The sequence below is a fragment of the Tribolium madens genome, unplaced genomic scaffold, assembly GCF_015345945.1.
Source record: "Tribolium madens isolate multiple individuals breed KSU strain unplaced genomic scaffold, Tmad_KSU_1.1 Scaffold_97;HRSCAF=244;Tcas5.2_LG3a, whole genome shotgun sequence".
Lineage (NCBI taxonomy): Eukaryota > Metazoa > Arthropoda > Insecta > Coleoptera > Tenebrionidae > Tribolium > Tribolium madens.
In genome coordinates this window covers 9,369,886-9,391,691 of record NW_025401069.1, presented here as the reverse complement: position 1 = coordinate 9,391,691, position 21,806 = coordinate 9,369,886, and the positions used below count along the sequence as shown (strand labels likewise).

Below are 21,806 nucleotides of genomic sequence, written 5' to 3'. Positions count from 1 at the left end.
ATCGATTTATATAAACAATTGAACAGGAGATTCAGTTTTTTTTTATTTTCATTACTTCAGTTTAAGGCTAATGGGGTATGAGGGGTATGAGTCTAAACTAAAGTTGAATGATACTAAAATCGTCTGAAATGACATGCCTTTAGAAAATTCGATAAGAAATTAAAATCGATTTGTTGAGCCACTTCATTTTCTTAAGTACATTCTTTAATCTTTGGACACGGGAATGACATAAATTTAAAATTGATCTTACACGTAAATCGACTAGAAAAAAAATCTAAACAGGATCGCTTCAAATACTGTATTTTTTAGGTGTTTTTTAACTCGATTTATTTTGCATTTGTAAAACCTAATTTGTATTTAAAAATTTGTCATTCACCGAAGAAAAGTATAAGCTTTCAAATGCTGTTTTCTAAAATTCATTTGGTTTTGTCAAACTCTAGTCTTATCGAATTAATTTAACGCCTACATTTGCCGTATGCTTTACTACACGGGACGGCAACCTTAAACAAAATTTATTTTTTTTAGTTTTTCAATCCTATTTCCAACTTTTTTATATAGGCTATACCACTTTGTCAAAAAATAAAGGTTTTGTAATTAAAAGCTAGCGAAATATTTATCTACAGCATCAATAATAAATTAAACTTTCATTGGATTCAAAATTTTTTCTGACCTGACTTGACACTGAAATGAATTTTGATAGCACCTACGCTTTTTCAACATGTACTATTTTAATTAGTTATATTGTTGAATATTTTAAAACCACTCTGTTTAGCATGTAGGAGTATATAACAATATAGGACGAATGACGTAAGCCAACCACCTATATTTTTTTTTCTTCTAGAAAATTACTGGACAATATTAAACTTATTAATTAAATGTTCAGCAAATATATTTTTTTAATTTTTTTTGACCTTTTGGTTTCATTCGTAAATGAAGCGAAATACTCACACTACCCACTAAAAAACGTTTGGTATTTTGGGTAGAAAGTGTGGGCAGCTATTTCATTTTCACTCGCTTATTGTTGATCGGTAGTTAATAATTTTTAAAAGTGATACACACACTTACTATACCAAAAAAAGTATGAGACTAAGTGTTTTACTTATTAGCTAATTACTTTATGAAAAAATAATTAGTGCAGTGTAGAGTACGATAAAAATGTGATCGTTTTTTACAAAAAAATGTGTGGTTCTGCATGGATCAAAAAAGCCAATAAGAACGAGCTCACTTGCTTCTATTTTAACTGGCAACAATATTTTTTTAAGTAATATATACAGGGTGATGCTTAAATAGACCGAATTTTTTTTATCAGAGCTTATTTAAACTTATGTTTGTTCTAAGGGAATATCTAATCCTATTTATTTGAAAATTTATTTTCGTTTCTTCTATTTTTTATTTCATAGTTTATGATTTTATATGTACAACAGCTACGTTATTTTATAGAATATCTGGTTTACATGAAATACCAGTTTACACGCTTCAACGGTAAGTTATGCATCCACACAATCAAATGCGGCTGTCTTTGATACATCCGAGTAGAGAAACAAAGTTTCACTGAACAAGCGGCTTGTGTAATCGGCTTTTCTTTTCGCTGAAACAATCAGAATTGCCATTTAAAGATGACCCTTCTATCTAACAATGTGGAGACTAAAGTTGAAAAGAACTCAGAAGAAGCTAATATGATTCTTCTAATCAAAACATTCATTCAGTTTTATGAGATCATAATAAAATTATTATACCTAAGTACTTGCATACATATTTAATTTACAGCAACAAAAAAAGAAAATATTTTGATTATATGAAATTGAGATGGCGATGGCACGTGCATTTAACATTCAATTCACTTATCTGACACAATTTGCCCATGTAGCAGACCGACAATGAAGCGATAAAAACCAATGGACTATGCAAAACGTTTTTAGTGATAACTCGATATAAGAATAAGAATTTTATTAGCGAAAAAGATTACCTACAAAAACAATAATAGTTATTTAACGTGGATACAAATAAATTTAAATTACAATTAATTAAGTGCCTACAAGTAAAATACTTATATCAACCTAGGAATAAACAAAATTGCTTACAAAGCGGTTAAAATACATACTAATGCTATCTATAGGTTTAAAAGATAAAATTACAATGCATATTTTTTACCTTAACTTTGAATTAATTATTTCCGACAATAAGTACAGTTTACGAGTACAATTATGTTCATTAAAAACTACCTAAAACAGCAAACAGCTAGATAAAACACAATTTAATAGTTACATTTATAGACTTATGTCTATTCATTGCGAGTATAAACTAGATTAAAATTAAAATACTTTAAAAAGAAATTTGCTTACAACTATGTAGTTTTAAATAAAAAAAGATTAAAATAAAAATAGTAATAGAAATAAATAATCATAGTGGTTAAAATGTAGGGTGAATGGCGAGTTGTGCCAGATGAGCTGCTAGTAAATTTTCAGTTTCAATCTGCAAAAAAAAAAATTAAAATTTCATTAAATTCATGTAAAATACATACTAAATCGGCATGCATAAAAATATCGCTGTCGCTGCTGGAACTAGAATCACTTGAGCACAATTTATTCTCTCTCTTACATATCCGAACGAGTTTACGCAACCTGGGAGGCACGGAGCTAAACAAATTTGAATTAAAGTTGTGTCTAAAAAAATTCATGTTACTTACGTGCAGAAATTATCGGGAACCTCATTTATTCTATTTTTCTTGCTGTAGGTGGAGGGTCGAGCCCACTCCACTTCTATTTGCTTTTCGTTGCGCCCCAGATAATCGTAGACTGAATCAAGTTACTATTTTATAAGGGACAGAGGGTTAATTATGTTTAGGGACTTACGCGATTTAAAAGTTCTCAAAGCTTTTTCAGCTGAAGACCTATCATCAAAATGGATGAAGGCATAGTTATCCTTTTTGTAAATTCTGACGACAAAGATGTTTCCGATAATTTTTGAGATATAATTTTTCAAGCGTTCTAACGTCCAAAAGTTGGGTACGTTTTTCATGTACAAAATCTTCACCTAAAAAAATTACATACTATGAGACGACAAGCATTTTTTTTATTTTGATTCCCTATAGCATATTATTTACATAATTTATGGAGATTATGAAAAATAAACGAAATAATCAATTTACCACAATTATTCGGCAATAATTTTAATTAAAATAAATTATCCGATTGTGTGAAAACTTTTCATTAATTTAATGTAACTAAAGAATTGATTTTATTTCGATTAAAATGTACTTAGTGAAAAATATGCTGTAATAATAAATACAAATATGTAGTAATTTTTTTATTAAATTAGAAAAAAAAGTGTTTTAAAATTCCAATTGTGGTAGAACCGGAATATTACTAATTCAAACTAACCTAACGGTATTTTTCTAATTAATAAATGAAAAATCCCTAGACAATAAAAAAGTTGAAGGCGTCGTTTAAAAATCAAAATGGCGTCTAACGGTTTTTAATAAACGTGGAAGATAATAATATGAGAGAGAATATAAATGCAAGCTAAAAATGGCTTAGAATGGGTTTCTACCTGCATCATAATCTCTGGGTCGACCATGGGTTCGGGTTCTGCCCAATCAACGTAAAGCCTCCTGTACTTTCCCCATGGACTAATCACCCCATCAGCCAACAGCTTTCTTCTTGCAATGGCGGCTGTAGCATGGGACTCAAACTCCACGAAAGCGAATCCTCGATTAAAATTGTGGTTTTGTCTTTCTGGATAAATAATCACCTTAACAATTCCATCGACAACTTTCTTTAATTCATTCTCTATGGCTTCCTTAGTTTTGTCTTTTGGCACATTTCCGAAAAAGAGGCGGCAGTTATCGAGTGAGAGATGAACCGTTAATTGAGAATTGCGCGTGTTGCTGTTGATGCAATATTTATTGAATTTCAAAATTGCCCGTTGAGCGTCCCGCACGGTGTAGTAAGTAACAAAAGCGAAGCCTCTGGTGTTCCCGGAGAAGTCCATCATAAGTCGGAGCTTGTAAATGGGGGCGACTTGGGAGAAGAGAGGGATGAGCTCGTCTTCGAAGAGGTCGCGTGGGATGTTACCCACGAAGATTTCGCTGCCTTTTGGTGGAGGCGCCAATACGCTTGATGCCGGCTTATAGATTCTTTGACCGTTGCTTTGAACGATGGGGTATTTTTCTGAAGTCATGATCAATTTTTTGCTGAGGTCACACACGATACACTCACACCAAATGCAGTGCCACAAATGAAGATCTATTGGTAATGACCGTTAGAAAAAATTCTGATTGGTGGAGATTTGGCGCGGATTTCGCGAAGATTCTGTAACGGTTCTTTTGCGGAGGAGTTCGGACACCATCGAAGGGAGGCATTATTTGAAATTTTAGAATTAAACTCTAATTTCTAATTAAAAGGTTTTTTATGGTTATAAGAATTTGCCTTGATGAGAAACAACCATTTTGCAGTCACATTTTTTTTATAAAATTAATTGTTAGTAAAAATATTAAGAATGTTAAATTCTAATTTATTTTTGCAAAATCATTAATAAAATGATTAAGCAGTTTTATATTTATCACCACGTATAAAAAAGGGCTACAACTGTTATTTTCAATATTTTTAAACTTGGCAATGTATGAAAAATTTTATTGTGTGACTATGGTCAAGTGTCATCACCATGATCGTAAAGTCATAATTACAAATAAAAACGTCAAAACATCAATCATAATAAATTGATGGCATCTTTGTCAAATCTCTTGTCTTAAACATATTAAAAAAAACTTAATAACATTCTATTAAAAATTAAAATCTTTGTAATTTAGTGAACAGCAAATAACTTGTAGCCCATTGGTAATATTTTGGAGTTACATGGGTATTAAAACACTATTTAACTTAAATACGTAAATCAAAAATAAAGCTTATTTACAAAAGAGCATTTTTTTCTAAATATGATAATAATTTCTATAAAATTGTATTATTTAAATATAATTTATTATAAAATGATTTTTTTTAGTAGATTTGAAAGCTATATAAAACATTCTGCCACTAATGTGATTTTTTAATTATGAAAAGGGAAAAAATATGTTCAGCTTTGTATTTCTTTTTTATAAAATTTACCTCTACCAATGTTTTTCATTTACATTTTTGGACATTTTTAATATGTCGATCACTTAAAAATAGGGTAGGTAATAAAAAAAAATTGAATATACATAAAGATTTTTTATTTTGTTATTAAAATAATAATATTATTAAATCTAAATAACTATACCTAACAGAAATAATTTTGAGCAAAATAAAATAGTAAAAACTTGTTTTAGTTTATTTAACAGTAGCAAAGAGATACATCTTTTGAATGTTTTAAATAGAATTATATTAAGAGTATTTTTTTAAAGATACTGCTAAAGGTATGTTACAAACACACGGGATGTTCCGGTTTTATTGTTGCAAATTTAAACAGGTAATGGAATATTTAATTTTTTTAAAAAGTTTCGTATGAATATGTCTCGAAAAATAAGGGATTAATACCCCCTAAAAGGGATGCGTTTTGTAATGGGTTTTTGTCAATATTCAGAAACCATAAAATGTTTATGTTAAAAACGGTAAGTTTGTATCGAAACAACACCAGAGACATTTTTTTGTGAGAATCTATGGAATATAGTATTTTGTTGCTGAAATTGGCAAGAAATTAGGTACATTTAAAATAGTTAGGGTATTTTTTACTCTATTCACTTCTATAATTAAAAATTTACATTTGATCTTTGAAATTGTTAAGGTGTAGGTATAAAGGTTATCAGCTTTACCAAATTTTGTAATTTTATCTACAATGGTTTCTGAAATATTGAGAAAAAATAATTAAAAAACGCACCTTTTTAAGAGGGTCTAACTCCCACATGTCTATAAGAAACTTTTTTTTTTGTATTGAATATTCTACCACCTGTTTAAATTTGTAACAATAAAAACAGAACACCTTTATAATTAAATAAGAGCAAACGTAACATTTACTTACTTTACTTTTAGTAAAGGCATTAATAAAATGATTCTTATTAAAAAATTCGAAAATATTAAATACGTACACTCGTATTATTAATAGTAATTAAAAAATTATAAGTAAAATAGGTAATAATTATGTACATAATTCGAATTTACGTACTATAATTCTACACAAAAATGTTTAAATCTTTGAAACTGGCAGAAAAAGGAAGTTCTCAAACCATTTCAGAGAAACTCGTCACTTTTACCTGAAACAAAGAAAATAAAAAAATGCTAATTAAGTTGAAAACTTTTCTCACTGATCGGTCTCAAATCGGCTTGTTTTCGGCACTCGAATTGAATGGCTTCTTCTTGTCACTCTTTCTTTTGTTCTTATTGCCAGTTTTATGAACTCCTGGAGATGAAAACCTGAATTCGTTTAAACATGAGTTTTCCGTAAGCAAATAACAAATTAAACTCACTTGGAAAAATTATTCGGGACTTTTCTTTTCTGCCTGTACAGGGGCGGCCTGGCCCATTCCACTTTAATTTCTCTATTGTAGATTCTTAGATCTTCTGCAACAAAAAAAGCGTCTTAACTGAAAAGAAAATAAATTTGTACAGACCTGACCGCAATTTTTTGATAGCTATTTCCGCCGCTTCTCTTGATTGGAAGTGGACGAACGCATAGCTATGTTTTTTGTAAATCCTTTGGATGGTGGCGGTGTGGAGACGGTTGTAGATAAATTTCCTGAAAACGCTCTGTGAACATTCGATAGGGACATTCCTAAACATGAGGATTTTTATCTAAAATTTACTATTGACTGTAATGCCAAAGAGAAGAAATTTTTTACCTGTAGAAATATGAAGGGAGGCACGAATGGCTCTTGGTAAACCCACTCCACTACTATTTGTCTTCCATCCCAAAATAGCTCCTTACCTAGATCCCTTTTGACGATGGCGGCCAAAGAATGAGACATGAACTCCACAAAGGCATATCCTCGATTTATTGAAGGATTGAAAGCTGTGGGGAAAACTAACACTTTGACGATTCCATTGATGAAATGCGTTAATTTAAGCATGATGTCTTCTCTAGTCATTTTTCTTGGAATGTTTCCGAAGTAAAGTTGGCAGTTATTCATCGACATGAAAACATTTATTTTTACATCCCTTCTTATGGAAAATTTGTGTAAATACAAAGCTGCTTTGTTAGCGTCTTCTTCATTGTGATAACTGATAAATGCAAAGTGTTTCTTACTGTCGTAGTTATTTATCATTCGCTGGAGTCTATAAAGAGGGCCCACTTGAGAGAAGATGAAGACGAGCTCATCGTCTGATATGACACTACAGAGGTTCCCGACGTATACTTCACTTCCAGGAGGAGGTGGTGAAGCCTTTTGGCTTAGTAGGTAGATTTTTTGGTATTTTTTGCGAACCACATAATTGTCAGAGAGTTTTGGAAACATTATAAACTGCACGATACACTCTTTATCACGCACAGATCAAGAATGAAAGAAATATATTGGTGATGGTTTGTCGGTGGTTGAGGAGTGTGGTGGTTTTATAATTGGCGGTACAGTGAGAAAGACTTCAATCGGGCCGCTTTGTCTCTTATTCTCAGAAAAAAAAACGATTTTGGTTGTTCCCTAAATTTGATGAGTTTTCAATTTTTTCAGTTTGCTTTTTGCTTAGGTATATGCATAGGCACTGCGTGAAACAGTGAAAACAAAATAGATATTAATTACTAAAAATAAATGTTTAAAGCAGTAATTTATGTAAAAGAAAACCATTAAAATCGACTATTGCACTTTATATTATATATTTATAAAATAAATTATACTGTCGGTAGTATATTTCATAATTTTTCAAGATATCATTAATAGCAATTTTCAGTCCCGGTAATTGTTTTTAAGTTAGATAAAGATTAGTAATTTCTTAATGTTACATCCAGACTGTAGCAACTCTTGGAAAATTATCGAATTTTATCAATCATTGGCACTTTGGAATTTTCTTGCAGCAGTAGGTATAGGTTGTTACAAAACAACACTTTTAAAATTCGGTTTTTACAAATATGTATCTCAATTATTAAACGCAATTAATAAACGTGTAATTAATAATCGTCCAATTTTTCTTATTGTTTTCTGATTTCCTGTCTCAAAAGATTTACTGTTGTTTCTAGTTTATCTCAGTTGAGAAAATATGACGAAACATTTTTATCATTCATTCACAGATCAATTTTAAATTATTTCTCATTTTAGTCAATTCAATTTAACCAAACTTTTCTTTCTGCTCATAAACCTATTTACAGTTGTGTGAATAATTAGAAAATATTTAGCTATTATAAGACGTACCTACTATAAAAATCTATTAAAATCTAAGAAGATTGCTTAACTTTTTTGAATTTTAGCAATCAGCCAATCAACATTGTCTTAGTAAAAATTACAGTAAAAATTATTTCCCTAATTTTAAACACTGTCCATTTTTTATTTGGTTTTACGGTCACTATTAACTCGAAGTAATGTTTTTCTTTGTACAGTGTGTTTCAAAAAAAGCCTGTTTAATTACTGTACTCAAACATGTAGATGATTACCTACTAGATTATGCAAATACCATAATAAATGATTAATTTTTTATCAACAATTTAGAAATAATCGCTGTGTATTGAATTCTGTCAACACTGTTTAGAAATAAAAGAATGAAAATCGAATTTCGGATTATCTTTTTGTACATATAGAGATAGACACTAGGTAAATGAACACAAAAATGTCACTTTTTGACTTTTGCGGATAAAATTGTATATTATGTGTGAAATGATTCTTCATTTCATAAAACCTCTTATTTTTAGCTCCGCCCATTAAAAGAAGAGTTCATTCAAGTTCATTTATTAAAATTCTTTTTTCTGTGCAATTATTTTTATCTAATATAATTAAATCTTGCAATAAAAACACCCAACAATCTTATATGTATGTTTTATAAATTTAAATAAAAGCACAAAATAATGCTAAAATGGCTTTTCGGTGTGATTAATATTCTGAATTTCTGAACGATTATTCCAAACTCCACAACTATCCACTCATTGGTGGATATTTTCAAAACCGGTCAATTATCCCCTCTGAAACCAGTTTACGTTGGAGAAACTCGTTTTTCATTCTCATGTTGAGTTGAGAGTGGGGTTTTGTACATTTGAACAGAGAATGTATCAAATAAAACGAAAACGGTGATGTGTGGTGTAAAATTGAAATATTAATGTAGTCTAGCGAACGCTAGATGTCGGACTGGAAAAAGCGAAAGCTTTTTTTATAAACTTGTAGGATGAGGTTTGAGTCTCCGATATTAGTACAGCTTTTCTCCACAGAGGGGAGAAAACGTCAGTGAGTTTACTACGTTTATATCGAACGCAACCCGCGCGCTACTGCTTTGAATTATTTAGTTTTGGTTCAACAAGTCAAACTTGGACCAAATCGTTAAGTTTTGTGTAAATTTATTTCATATTTAATGATTTGTCAAGGCTTTACTTTGGCCTACTTTTCCTTACCTATATCAATTCTTCCTGGAACTATTTTTGGCAAGATATCATTTAAATATTACAAACACATAATATGTACTTACAATTTTATATTTTTTTGTATAATTTATTTTACTCCATTCAATTTTAGGATAAATATAATATTGATTTATAATAATATTTTGCTACTTAACATGTTTAAATATTATTTTTCTAATTAACTCTGTACCAGAAAGTCCTACATTTTAAAATATAAATAAAATGAATCTTAGGCTAAGACCTTGAGGTGTTTGAAGCAAACATACATATATCGATTTTGAATAACTGACAAATTTAAAATAAATACAAACGTTTTAGTGAATAATGAATAAGAAAATAATTGAGTTTGAAATACGTAGATGTAACGAAGCGAATTGAGCAGTATGAAAAAATACAGTAATATTCATAAAATACAGAAATATTGACTATTTTCCAACAACCCATAAAGTTTATGGCTCGGTTTAATGATTCATGTTAAGTGTGTGTTACACCTACAGTTTATTATTTCTTGTTCCGCTATTACAATAATTTCTTTCATTTAATTTTGATTTTATTATCGTGTTTGTAATAATGTAGTATTTAATTGGTTTGTCAGCGTATAATTCTTTTTTACAACATCAGTAATCTGCACGTGAAACGTTACAGCTTTGCGAGTCGAATTTTATACTGTATTTGAGTACATAATTTCACCATGATTTGGTTTCTGATTTCAATAACATCAGGGCCAATTTTACACAGCAGCGCATAAATTTAAATTTTTTTCGCTTTATTAGAACCAAAGTATAATTAAAATACCGAAAATTATTCAGTTAAAAATTTATGAAGGTGTTTTGATGGAAATGAAGATATAAAACCCAACGATGTGAGAGCTTCGGGCTTGATCGAATACGTAGTTGTACTTTTTTATACATCTTCCAGGATAAAACCCATTTTGATGTTTTTTTTATGTTAATATTTTTGTGGCTTAAGATTTCTTCACTTTTTGTTTCTTGAGGATAATATCTTCCTTTTATTGTTTCAGGTGAGTGCAGCTCAAAACTGAACTTGAAGATGGGAGGGGATATTTCAGGTAACTGAAAATTGCGGCAATTTAATTGATTTATTATTAACAATTTCAGAAATTTTATGTTTACATATGGTTCTTGACGTTTAATGATTTGGTGCAGATGCCAGATCATACTAATCAAATAACTCGAAAGTCCAAAGGGTTGTTCCTGACACTGACGTAAATTGTTCATGAGTTTACTGCTTTAGCAGCTGAATCTGAAGCATTTTCGAAGGGATTACGTTTCACGACGTTGGGAGATATTTATACACTTTATCGACGCGACAAACGAGATGTTTTTTCGGGGGGAAATTGGGAATAAATCAATTTTGTAGTTGTTCGCCTCGTGCTTGCAGCCGTCACTAATCAAATTCAACGTTATTCGCTGTCGTATTAACAAGAAGTGCGTTCGAAGTTGGGCTTTTAAACTGTCACCCCACAGTTAATTCCTTGTCGAGACGGCAGAGGGCTTCTTAATTGTATCAGGTGACCATCCGACCGATATCGACGTGCCTGCCTTAATTAACTATACGACATTAGACGGTCGTATTTTCTTCGTGCTAATTGCGCCCTTGTGTAAATAAGAATACAGTCATCATTAGTCTAATTAGTGGCTAGGGACGTGCTTCTTGAAAATTTACAGACGACTCGAGTTTCGTTGGAGGTTTAACTTTCCCGGCGTGCTGTCAAACAGAGATTTATTTCGTCAGGTTTAACAATTTATTGTAGTTGGGAACGAGTCATCGGCTGGAAAATTACATGATTGTTCTAAGTTTTAGGCGATAACGAGAATACATTATTAACTGGATTACCATAACTTTAAGTCAACGCGACTCCACCAAAAGTTAAATTTATTTCTGATTTGCGCGTTTGCGTTTGAGACAGCAATTTCTGGGGATGCACTCCCTAAATACAGTTGTTAAAGTATATCGACCAGAGTAAATGTTGGCACTAGCGGCGATTTACTGGAGATGTTTTACGGAATGTTTCCACAATATCGAACTTTTAAGTGATGTTAAATTTTTTGCACTCTCAGTTTATTCTAGTGCTAAGAGCAAAGTGAATCACATTTGTCACTTGCCGCGATACGGAATTACAATCAATTATGTGCGGGTCCCATATCAGTGTAATTGCCTCGAACGTGCCCATATTGGTCTAACCGTAATTTGCGTAAATGTCGATGTGTACGCCACTGTAGAGCAGTCGTGACACCAAAAATACGGTCACAAAGGCACGTTACATTGCACCTGACTCAACTTAATTAATCAATTTTATACCACGTGATTTATCGTTTTAATTACTTTTGCTTCTCTTTTATAACCTGTTCGGTGGCTGGTTTTCAAAGACACTGCCGAATGATAATCGATCAAATGTGAATTTAGGAGCAAGCGATGCATCCAAATTCGATATAGGACCTGTTAAATCTAGTTCAATGGGTGCGAAAACGCCCAAACTATGTGTGTTTCTAATACAAGCGAAAAACTGCGAATTTTTTTTAATAGAATTATTTCAGTTGGAAAATGGAAATCAGCAATTAATGATCGGATGGGTTGTCAAATATTGACGAGGACGACAATGAAAAACTTTTTAGAGATTCATCAAAACTCGGTGACTGAAACATTAAAATTGTTTCACTCTCTTCGAAACGACAATAAATAGCCTGATTATGAGGATTTTAAATTTTTGTGAAATGTTTCATTTTGTGCGAAATTGAGGTCCAGAATTATTAGTCAAAGTCTGCAGTTTTTATTACTTTTTGCAGTGTTTGTAATTTGTTTGTGGAACAATAAAATGTCAAAAGTGAAGGGTCGAAATTGGAGAGAGAGAGAATTATAAATAGATCTTTATTTAAATCTTTTATTGAGATTTCACCCTTGTTGGCAAAAATAACGGGAGAGAAATAATAAATGTGGACTGAATTTTATTTTGTTGAAATTAATAAATAATTGATCACGTTTTAGAGTTTTTATTTTTATCTCTTCTATCACAAATAATCCGAGAATCAATAGAATGTAATCACTAACATTTCATTTCTCAAAGAAGATTTTAACAAAACGTAAAAGGGAAGTTAGAAATGAAGTTATTATTAAATTATAGGAAATGAAATATACGAATATCGGTGTAAACATCTTGTATTATTATTGTTTGTTGTGATGACGTAATTAAATTTATATATTCATAGAGAAAATATATAAAATTTACAAAGAGATTATTTGATTTTGTCGTTTAAAGTGGGTAGCTCGTATCATCGTTAATTATTGTATGTATATTGGCTAATTAAATTTGTACGCAAAGTAAGAGACAAAGTGTCTCTATTAAATCCTTAATTAGACCAAATGAAGTTAAATGTTAAGCCATGAAATAGACGCCAGTCGTTACCCAAGGGTTAGAAATACTTAGTGTTTTATCCTTTATTCTTATAAAATAGCAATTGAAAAATCTGATATCTTTTGTGCTCTATTGGTGAAGCGTCAGCACAATATCAGAATTTTTATGACAAATATGTAGGTATATGGCAGGAAAATATCTTATCTTTTCGCTTGGTTTATTTTTGACATAATGAAACGACAAGTCCTCGAACTGATGTAACAATAAAACCGCAAACATTTTCCTAATAATGTCAAGCGTGCCGTTCAACAATACGCAATAGCGCAAAGAGAAGTTACTGTGGAAAATTTGGTATAATTTGTTTCAAATTAATAAAGTCAGATGAAAATTATACTACAAACATTTACATAGTGCTTGTTCCAAGGGAAGGAAAGCAATAGAGATGATGAATGTGTCTACATTTTGATTGATGTCTCAAGAGTCTCTATATTGATTTTTTAAATACAGGTACAAGTTATTTTATAACATATTGCTCCAAGTGACTTGAAAAAAACAAAGATTTTCAATCTGTAACTGATGGGGCACAGGGTAAAGATTATAATCTTCTTTTCAATGAATGATTACTGCAAGTTTAGTGTATTTTTACACACTTTTTTAGTACAAGTTGTTTCTCTCTAATTTTCTTCAAACCATAAAAACAATGTCTTGCAACATGAGAGTGTCGTCCTAACCAGACATATAACAAGTGTTTTTTCCCTTTTCTTACATTATTCTTCCCCTAGACATAACCTTGCGAGTCTCTAGACTACCCTTTTCAAGCTTTTATTCTCTTGTTGAATACTTTATAGCTTGTCAAATAAAAGTTTGATAATACCTATCACCAAACGTTCATTGAGTTTGCACCACTTTTGCTCTTTTGCATTAAACAAGCCACTAAGTTTGTCTAAAAACGTCAACAGTTAATTCTATTATTATTTAATAGGTCAGTTGATATCGACCAGAAATATGAAATTAGCACTCAGACTTAATGGTAGGTATGACAAAATGAAATATCCCGAAACGTGCTACTTTGATCAGTTTCTTCCATTTTAGTGTTATTGCTTAAGTTAGTTGTAAAATGAAATTTTCTGGCACGGTGCAGTTTCAGACCGATAAGTAGCTTTTGAAAATGGTACAGACGTGGAAGCTTCCGTTTTTTTTTCGATACTTTATTAAACATCGAAAATTCGTGTCGAGAATGTAACAAGATTCCGAATGAAATATTTTTATCTTTATATGTTTTCTCTCGTAAATATTCGTCGATGTGGAAGAAAAATTTGTTTGTTATCTCGTTAGTTACCCAATGGGTCGTTATCGGACGTTCATATCAAACTGAAACAACAAACGTTTATCGTTTTCCAGCGAGGCCTTTTTCTCAAGGATAATGATTTGTTTGGGCGTTAATTTTTCAGCCGTATTTCATTCTTTGTAAACAACTAAAACAGTGAACATTCAAATGAAGCAAGCAAACACACTTCTTTATTGTGGCCAGGCTTTATGGACATAATATGAGGAAAGAGTTACGAGTTTCCTTCTTTTTTAATTAAAGAAAATCTCGAGTCTTGCAATTATGTAAATTCAATCAAAAATCCCACCGCCGATTACTCATAATCAATTTTTTCATCGTAATAATTACTCCAGCTCTGGAAAGATAACGATATAACCAAATTAAAAGTCCTAATTTAAATGCTTCACAAAACGCGGTTCGAAACAAAATTAATTAAGCGATTCTCAAACACTTTAGACAGATTTCTCGAAATAAGTTGACGAAAATCGGTAAGTTTTCTCACTTTGACGTGGATTATGGAACAGTAAAGCTGGATGTAATAAAATTACAGGATTTGTGATACTCTGTCGCTCGCTATTTGAGCATTTTCTAAAATTTGGTGGCTTGTGAATTTTCCATCTGTGTCCAAAACTTTGTTACCATTGAATGTTTTATTGTGACGTCAAAGTTTGGAATTGTTGAAACAACTCTCGCCTGAAACAGGTGCATTTTAGGGAAGATTTTCCGTAAGGAAATTAAAAACGGACGCTCAAGTTTATGAATGAGATAATTCAATTTTCACAGTTTACACGGATTTAAAAAGAGACGCTTCGGTTTGAGGCTCTGAAGTATTTGTCGAAGAAATATCATTTTAGTTCACTAGCGGTCAGTGTCGCTAGTGTCCCTTTGGCAATATAGACATTCAACTTTTATCCTTCTCTTCCAATTTCTGAAGTGAAACACTTTACTTATAAAACTTTCGTCGAAGAGAAACTTTAGTTATTGCTGGAAAACTCAGATAAAGTACCAACGAAGGGATCTGAACATTGTTCATTTAGTTCTAATTTAATAACTAATTTTTCGTTCGCAGATATCTCACGGAGATTTGGTGAAAAGTTTTTACGGTCTTTAATGAGATTTTTTTTTTGATTATGGTGCGGAACAATGGAACATTGTCGTATTGTTTTAATACAACCACCAAACTAAAATTGATGAGTGTCCTACACAGGTTATAATACTCAATTATATTTGTTATTTTGTCACCATCATATTACCATCATATAACAGTTGTGGTTGACAGGTGCAAACCATAAACCAGAATGATTACCTATTATTTTTCAGTATGCTGTTGTTTGGTAAATGAGACAGTGATAAAAATTAATTGGACTAATTCTCTTAAATGTTGTATTGATTGTCACATTCGTTCTTAAAATGAAATCTTATTACGGAGTGCTTTTACACCACATCCTGACACATTTTAGGTGCTTTCATGGAAGAACAGCAGTTGTGGCTTAGGTAAAAGCTTTTCGATTTGACTTGGTGATAGGAATGGTTGAATATGTTGTTTTAGGTGCAGCAACTTGCAAATTTAGTTCAGTCAAAACTATTTATTTTTCGTTTCTGAAAATAACAATTTACAGATAATAAAGATACAACTTTCTGTAACTCTCATTTAAAATCAACAACTTCCAGAAACTGAACACACAATTTTCTGCTCGTGTATTTTCTTGCTGTGTTTGGTGGTTCCGTTTCCTCTTCACGCAAAAGCCATTTGCTATGCAAGTCCCATTCACTCGAAGTTATTTGACTATAATTGCGCAATGCTATTCAGACTTCCGCCAAACCCCCGGAGTATTCCGGAATTAATAAGCTTCCGGGGCGCCATTAACTCTTTGATCCTTCCAAAGCTTGAGAATGCACGTGTGCAAGCTGTTTCCAGGTTTGTTTCTTTCGGTGTCTCCGTCACGAGACGCGCGTCGGAGCACGTGGTCGGCAGCTTCCCCTTGGCACCGCTTTGAAGTGGGGGTGGCGTGCGCACACTCTCCGATGCGTGTCCGGCCCTCCACACATACTTCTCGGAGAATACACAAAGCACGTGTCGGGAACCGCGACCAGGTGTCGGCATCAGCCCACGGTGACGGCGTCCACAAAACTGTTCTAAAACGCTGTGATTTTTTTATAAGCAACTACAACATGTGGCTCCGTTAGGTTTGTACCCTGTCTGTTCTGTGTTATTTTTGGACAAGTGATGCATGCTTTTGGAAAACATCTCGCACGTAGAAATTAAAGCAAGTGTTGTGCAATAATAATGCTTGAAGAGCTTTTGATGGCAGTGAGCTTGGCACGATGCGGTTTCAACTGGAATTTTTTCGAAACTAATTAAACGGATTGGAGCAATTTCCTGGAAAACTAAGTCTGTTGTTGTTTTCAGTACTAAACGGTTTTTGTTTTTGTTTGCTTACCATTAGTCGCGGCGAAAAGTTTGTCAACCACCGGACTTTTATTTTTTATTTCATCGATTTTGTACAAAATTAATAGCGTAAATTGAATGTCAGTTCCACATTTTAGGTATTTGATTTAAATAAAATTCATTTGAACATATTTATAAAACTTTTTGAATAAATGTGAAAATTTTTGAATTTCGTTTAAGATGTTACATTACATTTTTAAATGCATGCATTTGCTATAAATACATACAATACCAACATAAAACAGGAGTTTCAGCTTTCAACTTTAAATTTTTGTTACTTTTAACAGACATTAATTTTCTCGGTGAATTAGGTAGAGATGATTCACTACCCAACAATTTTTTTTTAATGTGATTGATCTATTGACACGTGTATCAGGGTACATTTTAACATCCTAATTACGAATTTGATAAGAAAAATTCTCCATCACGTACAGATTTTAAGTTACAGGAAAATAGCTCAAATTTTATCGTAAAAATTGTTCATTTCAAATAGAAATTAATTAAATAGACGACGAAAGAAATTAATTTATTCACTAAACAAGAACAATGTTGAAAGATGTATAAGATTCTAACATAAATCTGTTGTAGATGAGTTTTTTGCAAAAGCTGACTTTTTTTTGTAGGGTGTTTTAACTTCCCTTATCAAGAACCAGCAGTAATCCCACATCATAGCTGGATCCCATCTCCCTTGGTACCTCTTTTCCATCGTCAAGATATCCTGGTGGAACCTTTTCCCTTTCTTGTCACTAACGGCACCTAAATTTGGGGATTTTTTTAATGAGAATGGAGAAAATGAATTTTCAGTGTTTCGTTTTTCGGCGATTTTGTCGAACATACTTACATATGATATCTTAAAATGCCTAACTTTAAAATTTGACGTGCTATGGAATTTTCTTTATCATTTTTGAGTTTAGTACATAGAATTGAACAAAAAATAACTGTTTTCTTCCCAGTCGCTAGTGTTACTTGAAAATGTGTTTTTTTTTATAATTCTATCGTTTAGAACAAAATAACCGTCATGAGATCAGTATAAATCTGTCATTACAGAGAAAATATGTTTGATCTTGTTATTTAAGCTGATTTTTCTTTTTATTTTAATTCAAGCAGGATTTTCTTTGATTATTTTTTCTGATGATTAGAGGTGCCACGCAACAAAGCTTACAGGAAAAATAGTTAGGTTTTGAGACAGGTTTATGAACCAGCCAAAAATTTGTTGGGAAAGTGGGAGGGTATTTGTGTGGAAAAGGCCATTTGCTTAGGCATTACAGAGGTTTTCGAACTGTGGGTCGTTATCCACAACACGAGTAATTTTAAACTAATGTGTACATAACATAGGTATGAGAGCAACTAAAATTGTTGTCGCAGTGTTTCAAAAGAGAATAACATGTTTTCCGGCAGTTGTGCTAATTTTAAGATATAGTTGAGTAAATAAATTTTTGGAGATTTGTTTTACACGGATGTTATTACTTTTTTCAATCAGATTTTTTAAACCTTTTAAATGCAAAATAATACTTTGTCAACTTCCCATTACGATCTAAAGAACGATAAATTTTATGTTGGCAACAGTGTCTAAAATTAGCTTCGTCATAATCGTCGTAACGGACTATCCAATCTATTACTTCTACATCGATTTTAGTACAAGACTGATAGTCAGTTGTAATCAAAAGGCTAAAAAATTAATAAGTTTTACTTAAATCTAGACGTGGCATGTACAACAAACAGTTAAAGTGTTTAAATCTTTATAACGAAATTAAATATTTCTCATCTTTCACTTTCAGGGTTACTACAACAAAATTTTATAAAAATACCTAAGCTTTCTGTGCATACTAAATGAGTCTAACTTGGACTTTGTTAGTTTGAAATCTCCAGCTGACAGCATATGGTTAGCGATATATCTCTTATAATTTGAGAACTTTTGATTGAAACACCTGAAACTGCAATTTCTGAACGCGTCTCTCTAATTTATTCATTTTAATACAAACGTGGTTTTAATTAACACTTGTGACATTCAGAAGTAACTTTTACAGGTCATTTATTACAGTCTGTTTAGAATAAATACATTTTTAAGAACAATCATATTTCTATTTTACTTTAAATAAAGTTATAATTGGAATATATGTATTATAGCATTGATATGAAGAATGAAGAACTGTAATATACTTTATCGCTAATAATATGGGAACATTGCAGATTCGATTATAAAAACACTGTCCAATGTTTTGTTTGAGAGCTGTCACAGCTGTTGTTACTTTATTTTGAAGTAACAAATCTTTCACTAATATTCATAAAGCTTCGTGTTTACAATGTCGTCAAAAATCATCTTTATTGTACCAACCAAAAAATGGGGTTATTTCAGCCAAACAAAGGCGTATGTATGTACGAGACATACTTGTTGGGTTTCAGATGTATAAGTAATGTTTTACTGCCAATAAATTTCAAATAAAAGTTGTTTTTTTATGTCAATGAAATTACTTGTAAATTTTGAAGCTAAATTTATAAACTGAACAAATCAAGCAAATTAGAATGCGAATTGAAGGTAATTGGCGTTAATTTCATAACTCGTGGATAAAATTTTCCAATTTGATTAACGTGTGTGGAATTTAAAATGTAGGGTTTGTTGGTTAAACATAGTATGTATAATAACTGCACTTCTCATTGATCAATACTTCCTAATAAAATTATGGCTTTATGGGAATGTTTACAACATTTTGAAAGCATTTAGGCCAAATTCATTAATTAGGTAATTGAAATTGCGAAAAATTAAAGTATCAACAAAAGTTTTCAATTATTTTATTTCTGATTTATGACATTATAACAGAGTATTTTTGTTTGATTGTTATTATTTTTATTTGCTTTGAAGTACAGTTTTGCGAAGTAAATATAACAATAAATTTTAATACAAATATAAGTGCTTGAGTATAAGAACCGCAAAAAGTTTGGACGTTTGCAGAACAAATTGAGTTTCACTTTTTTCCACAAAAAAGAGATGAAAGTGCTAGAGGCAGGATTTGAACAATCGATAATAGATAACTATTTCTTATACCTTTTGAACTTGCCGTCAAAAATCATCAAAAATAGGAATAACTAAAGACTTTCATGAATTAAAGTTGTATCAAGTTTAATTTGTATTGCTTTCTGTTTCTGTGCAAGGAGTGCTAACACTTATCTAATGTAGGAACTCTTCTTTGACGTTCTAGCATATTCTAGCGTGTAATATTGATCATTAGAGAAGAACGTGTCAAGGAATATCTTTTTAATTTTATTGGGAACAAAATTACCATCTCTTGTTTGTTACTTTGAATAAATAAATGTAGTGCTTGTTTTTTTCACAAAACTTTTTCTCCTATTTTGTAGACTGTTTTGTATGTTAAGTCTTATATCAAGATTTTTAAAATGAAGAACGTCAAAACTTGGACGAACTTCATAATTAATTAATTGTTAACGAGTTATACAGTAGTTACAAACTAATCTGATGCTGTATATTCGTTCATTAAAATTTACCCGGAAATCTTAAAAAGAAAAACAATTGAGCAGAAAATTAATTATTTACACGATATTTCTATTTAGGTTTATTCAGATTACCTAGCAATTTGTTATTCAATAGACTGTATTAAAATAGATATAGTTAATTGTATTACTATTCACTTGGGTTTTAGTTTTATCAGTTTATGACAAATCAATGTACAACATCGATCGAAAAATAGGACGCTAAATTATTTATTGATGGTTTCATGGCCATGAAATCATTGATCTGAGAGTTCATTTAATGTTTTTATTTTATTTGTTCGTATGTGTGTACCTTTTTAAAGCGGCTTTGTATCATCTAGGGAAAAACCCAAAAAAACAAATAACCTAACTTGGGGTAGAACTATTTTCGGAAGCAGTGTGGGAAGCTTTGTTAATTTTCATAATCGTCTGTTTATACGACACTGCTGTTGCGAGTTAATGAAAACAGATTTTTTTATAATAAATTGTTGATTTACTATCCGTTGATTGAATATACTTTGCTATGTTTACCCAGTTTTAGTTAATAACGTTATAAAATAATAAAATATACATTTAATTAATAGGATCTAAAAATGCTTTTAATTTCATAGCGATTCTGGTGTATCTGGCTTGACGTAACCTAAAGTAATCAGTATGAGAGTGTGTATAGCTGGCTAAAAGTTCAATGAATGCATCTCACGCAACGAAATTAACATTGTTGGTCAAATTTAGACTGTCGTATCCCAAACCAACGTCATGTGGTTAATATCCGATAATAACTCACCCAAACTCACATCAACGTCAAGGAGATAATAAAATTTTACGTTTTGTGTGTGTATCATCCATAGACAAAGACATCCTGCATTGTTTCCGGCTAATTGAAAACTGTATGAAAAGCTCACGTAGCTGCACAAAAATGCAGAAAAGCTCACGTAGCTGCACAAAAATGCAGATAACAATGACCTTTTACTCTCGTTATTCAAGGATTTTTTTGTGCATCTTGGATTCATGGAGAAAACTCGCGCTGGTTAATGATTGTATGACACAAAGAACAAAAAAGAAAGACTGTTCTTGTTAATTTTATACTATATCTGATTGCAATTCAGATGCAATAAGAGTGAATATAATGAATGAGAATGAGAGTAATTATGTGTTTAACACGCGTTGTTTCAATTTAGTTTCCGTAAAAACAGTATTATGAGATGATAATGTTAGAATTAGTATCGCTATGTCATACGATAGCAGATTGTTTAATACTTACTAATTTGAAACGTTTAGAGGGATCTAAACTCGGGTAATAGCTCGTTTACAACAAAACAGGTACTACATACAACTTACAGAAATTGAGATAATTATAGTAGTAATTGATTATTTGTAGTTGTAATTAATAAAAAAAAATATTTTATGAATGAAAGCTGCTTTGTTACAAAATCTGTATAAAATGCAAGATAAATTAGGAGCTTTGCTTCCGTCATCAAAAAATAACTCTCACGCTGCAATAATTCATATGTAAAAAAATTTCTTAATTCTTGGATCGTGTTCGTGCGTTTCGTAATCCCTCGGCAAAGTTTGCGCCTCTTAAGAATAATCGTAAATTGGTAAATAATTCAAGTGTAATACTTGCCAGAGGTCGGCTCATTGAAGGCTTCCATAATTCATTCGGTTTAACCGCA

At 31.4% G+C, this 21,806-nt stretch overlaps 3 protein-coding genes across 11 annotated transcripts in view; 1 reads left to right on the top strand and 2 right to left on the bottom strand.

Moving 5' to 3' along the window:
- LOC123015120 (potassium channel subfamily T member 2) overlaps nucleotides 1–21,806 on the top strand; it is a 121,342-nt gene that overhangs the window by 49,451 nt on the left and 50,085 nt on the right. For 3 of the 9 annotated variants that reach the window (XM_044414609.1, XM_044414615.1, XM_044414613.1), the window contains exon 1: nucleotides 16,258–16,385. The exons of 5 other annotated variants lie outside the window; for them this stretch is intronic. The gene's annotated coding sequence lies outside the window, so the exon portion shown is untranslated. Of the gene's footprint in view, nucleotides 1–16,257; nucleotides 16,386–21,806 lie in introns of those variants that run through there. One more of the 9 variants, XM_044414608.1, reaches the window with a different exon arrangement.
- Nucleotides 1,999–4,221, bottom strand: LOC123015121 (probable RNA-binding protein 46). Its single transcript, XM_044414619.1, has 5 exons — nucleotides 3,550–4,221; nucleotides 2,853–3,033; nucleotides 2,687–2,795; nucleotides 2,522–2,636; nucleotides 1,999–2,472 (listed from the first exon to the last, which is right to left on the bottom strand). The coding sequence occupies exons 1-5, from the start codon at nucleotides 4,177–4,179 to the stop codon at nucleotides 2,410–2,412; spliced, it is 1,098 nt and encodes a 365-aa protein (XP_044270554.1). The 5' UTR covers nucleotides 4,180–4,221; the 3' UTR covers nucleotides 1,999–2,409.
- LOC123015125 (APOBEC1 complementation factor-like) lies at nucleotides 6,087–7,434 on the bottom strand. The gene is made up of 5 exons (XM_044414623.1): nucleotides 6,809–7,434; nucleotides 6,581–6,761; nucleotides 6,437–6,530; nucleotides 6,275–6,383; nucleotides 6,087–6,223 (listed from the first exon to the last, which is right to left on the bottom strand). The coding sequence occupies exons 1-4, from the start codon at nucleotides 7,418–7,420 to the stop codon at nucleotides 6,284–6,286; spliced, it is 987 nt and encodes a 328-aa protein (XP_044270558.1). The 5' UTR covers nucleotides 7,421–7,434; the 3' UTR covers nucleotides 6,087–6,223; nucleotides 6,275–6,283.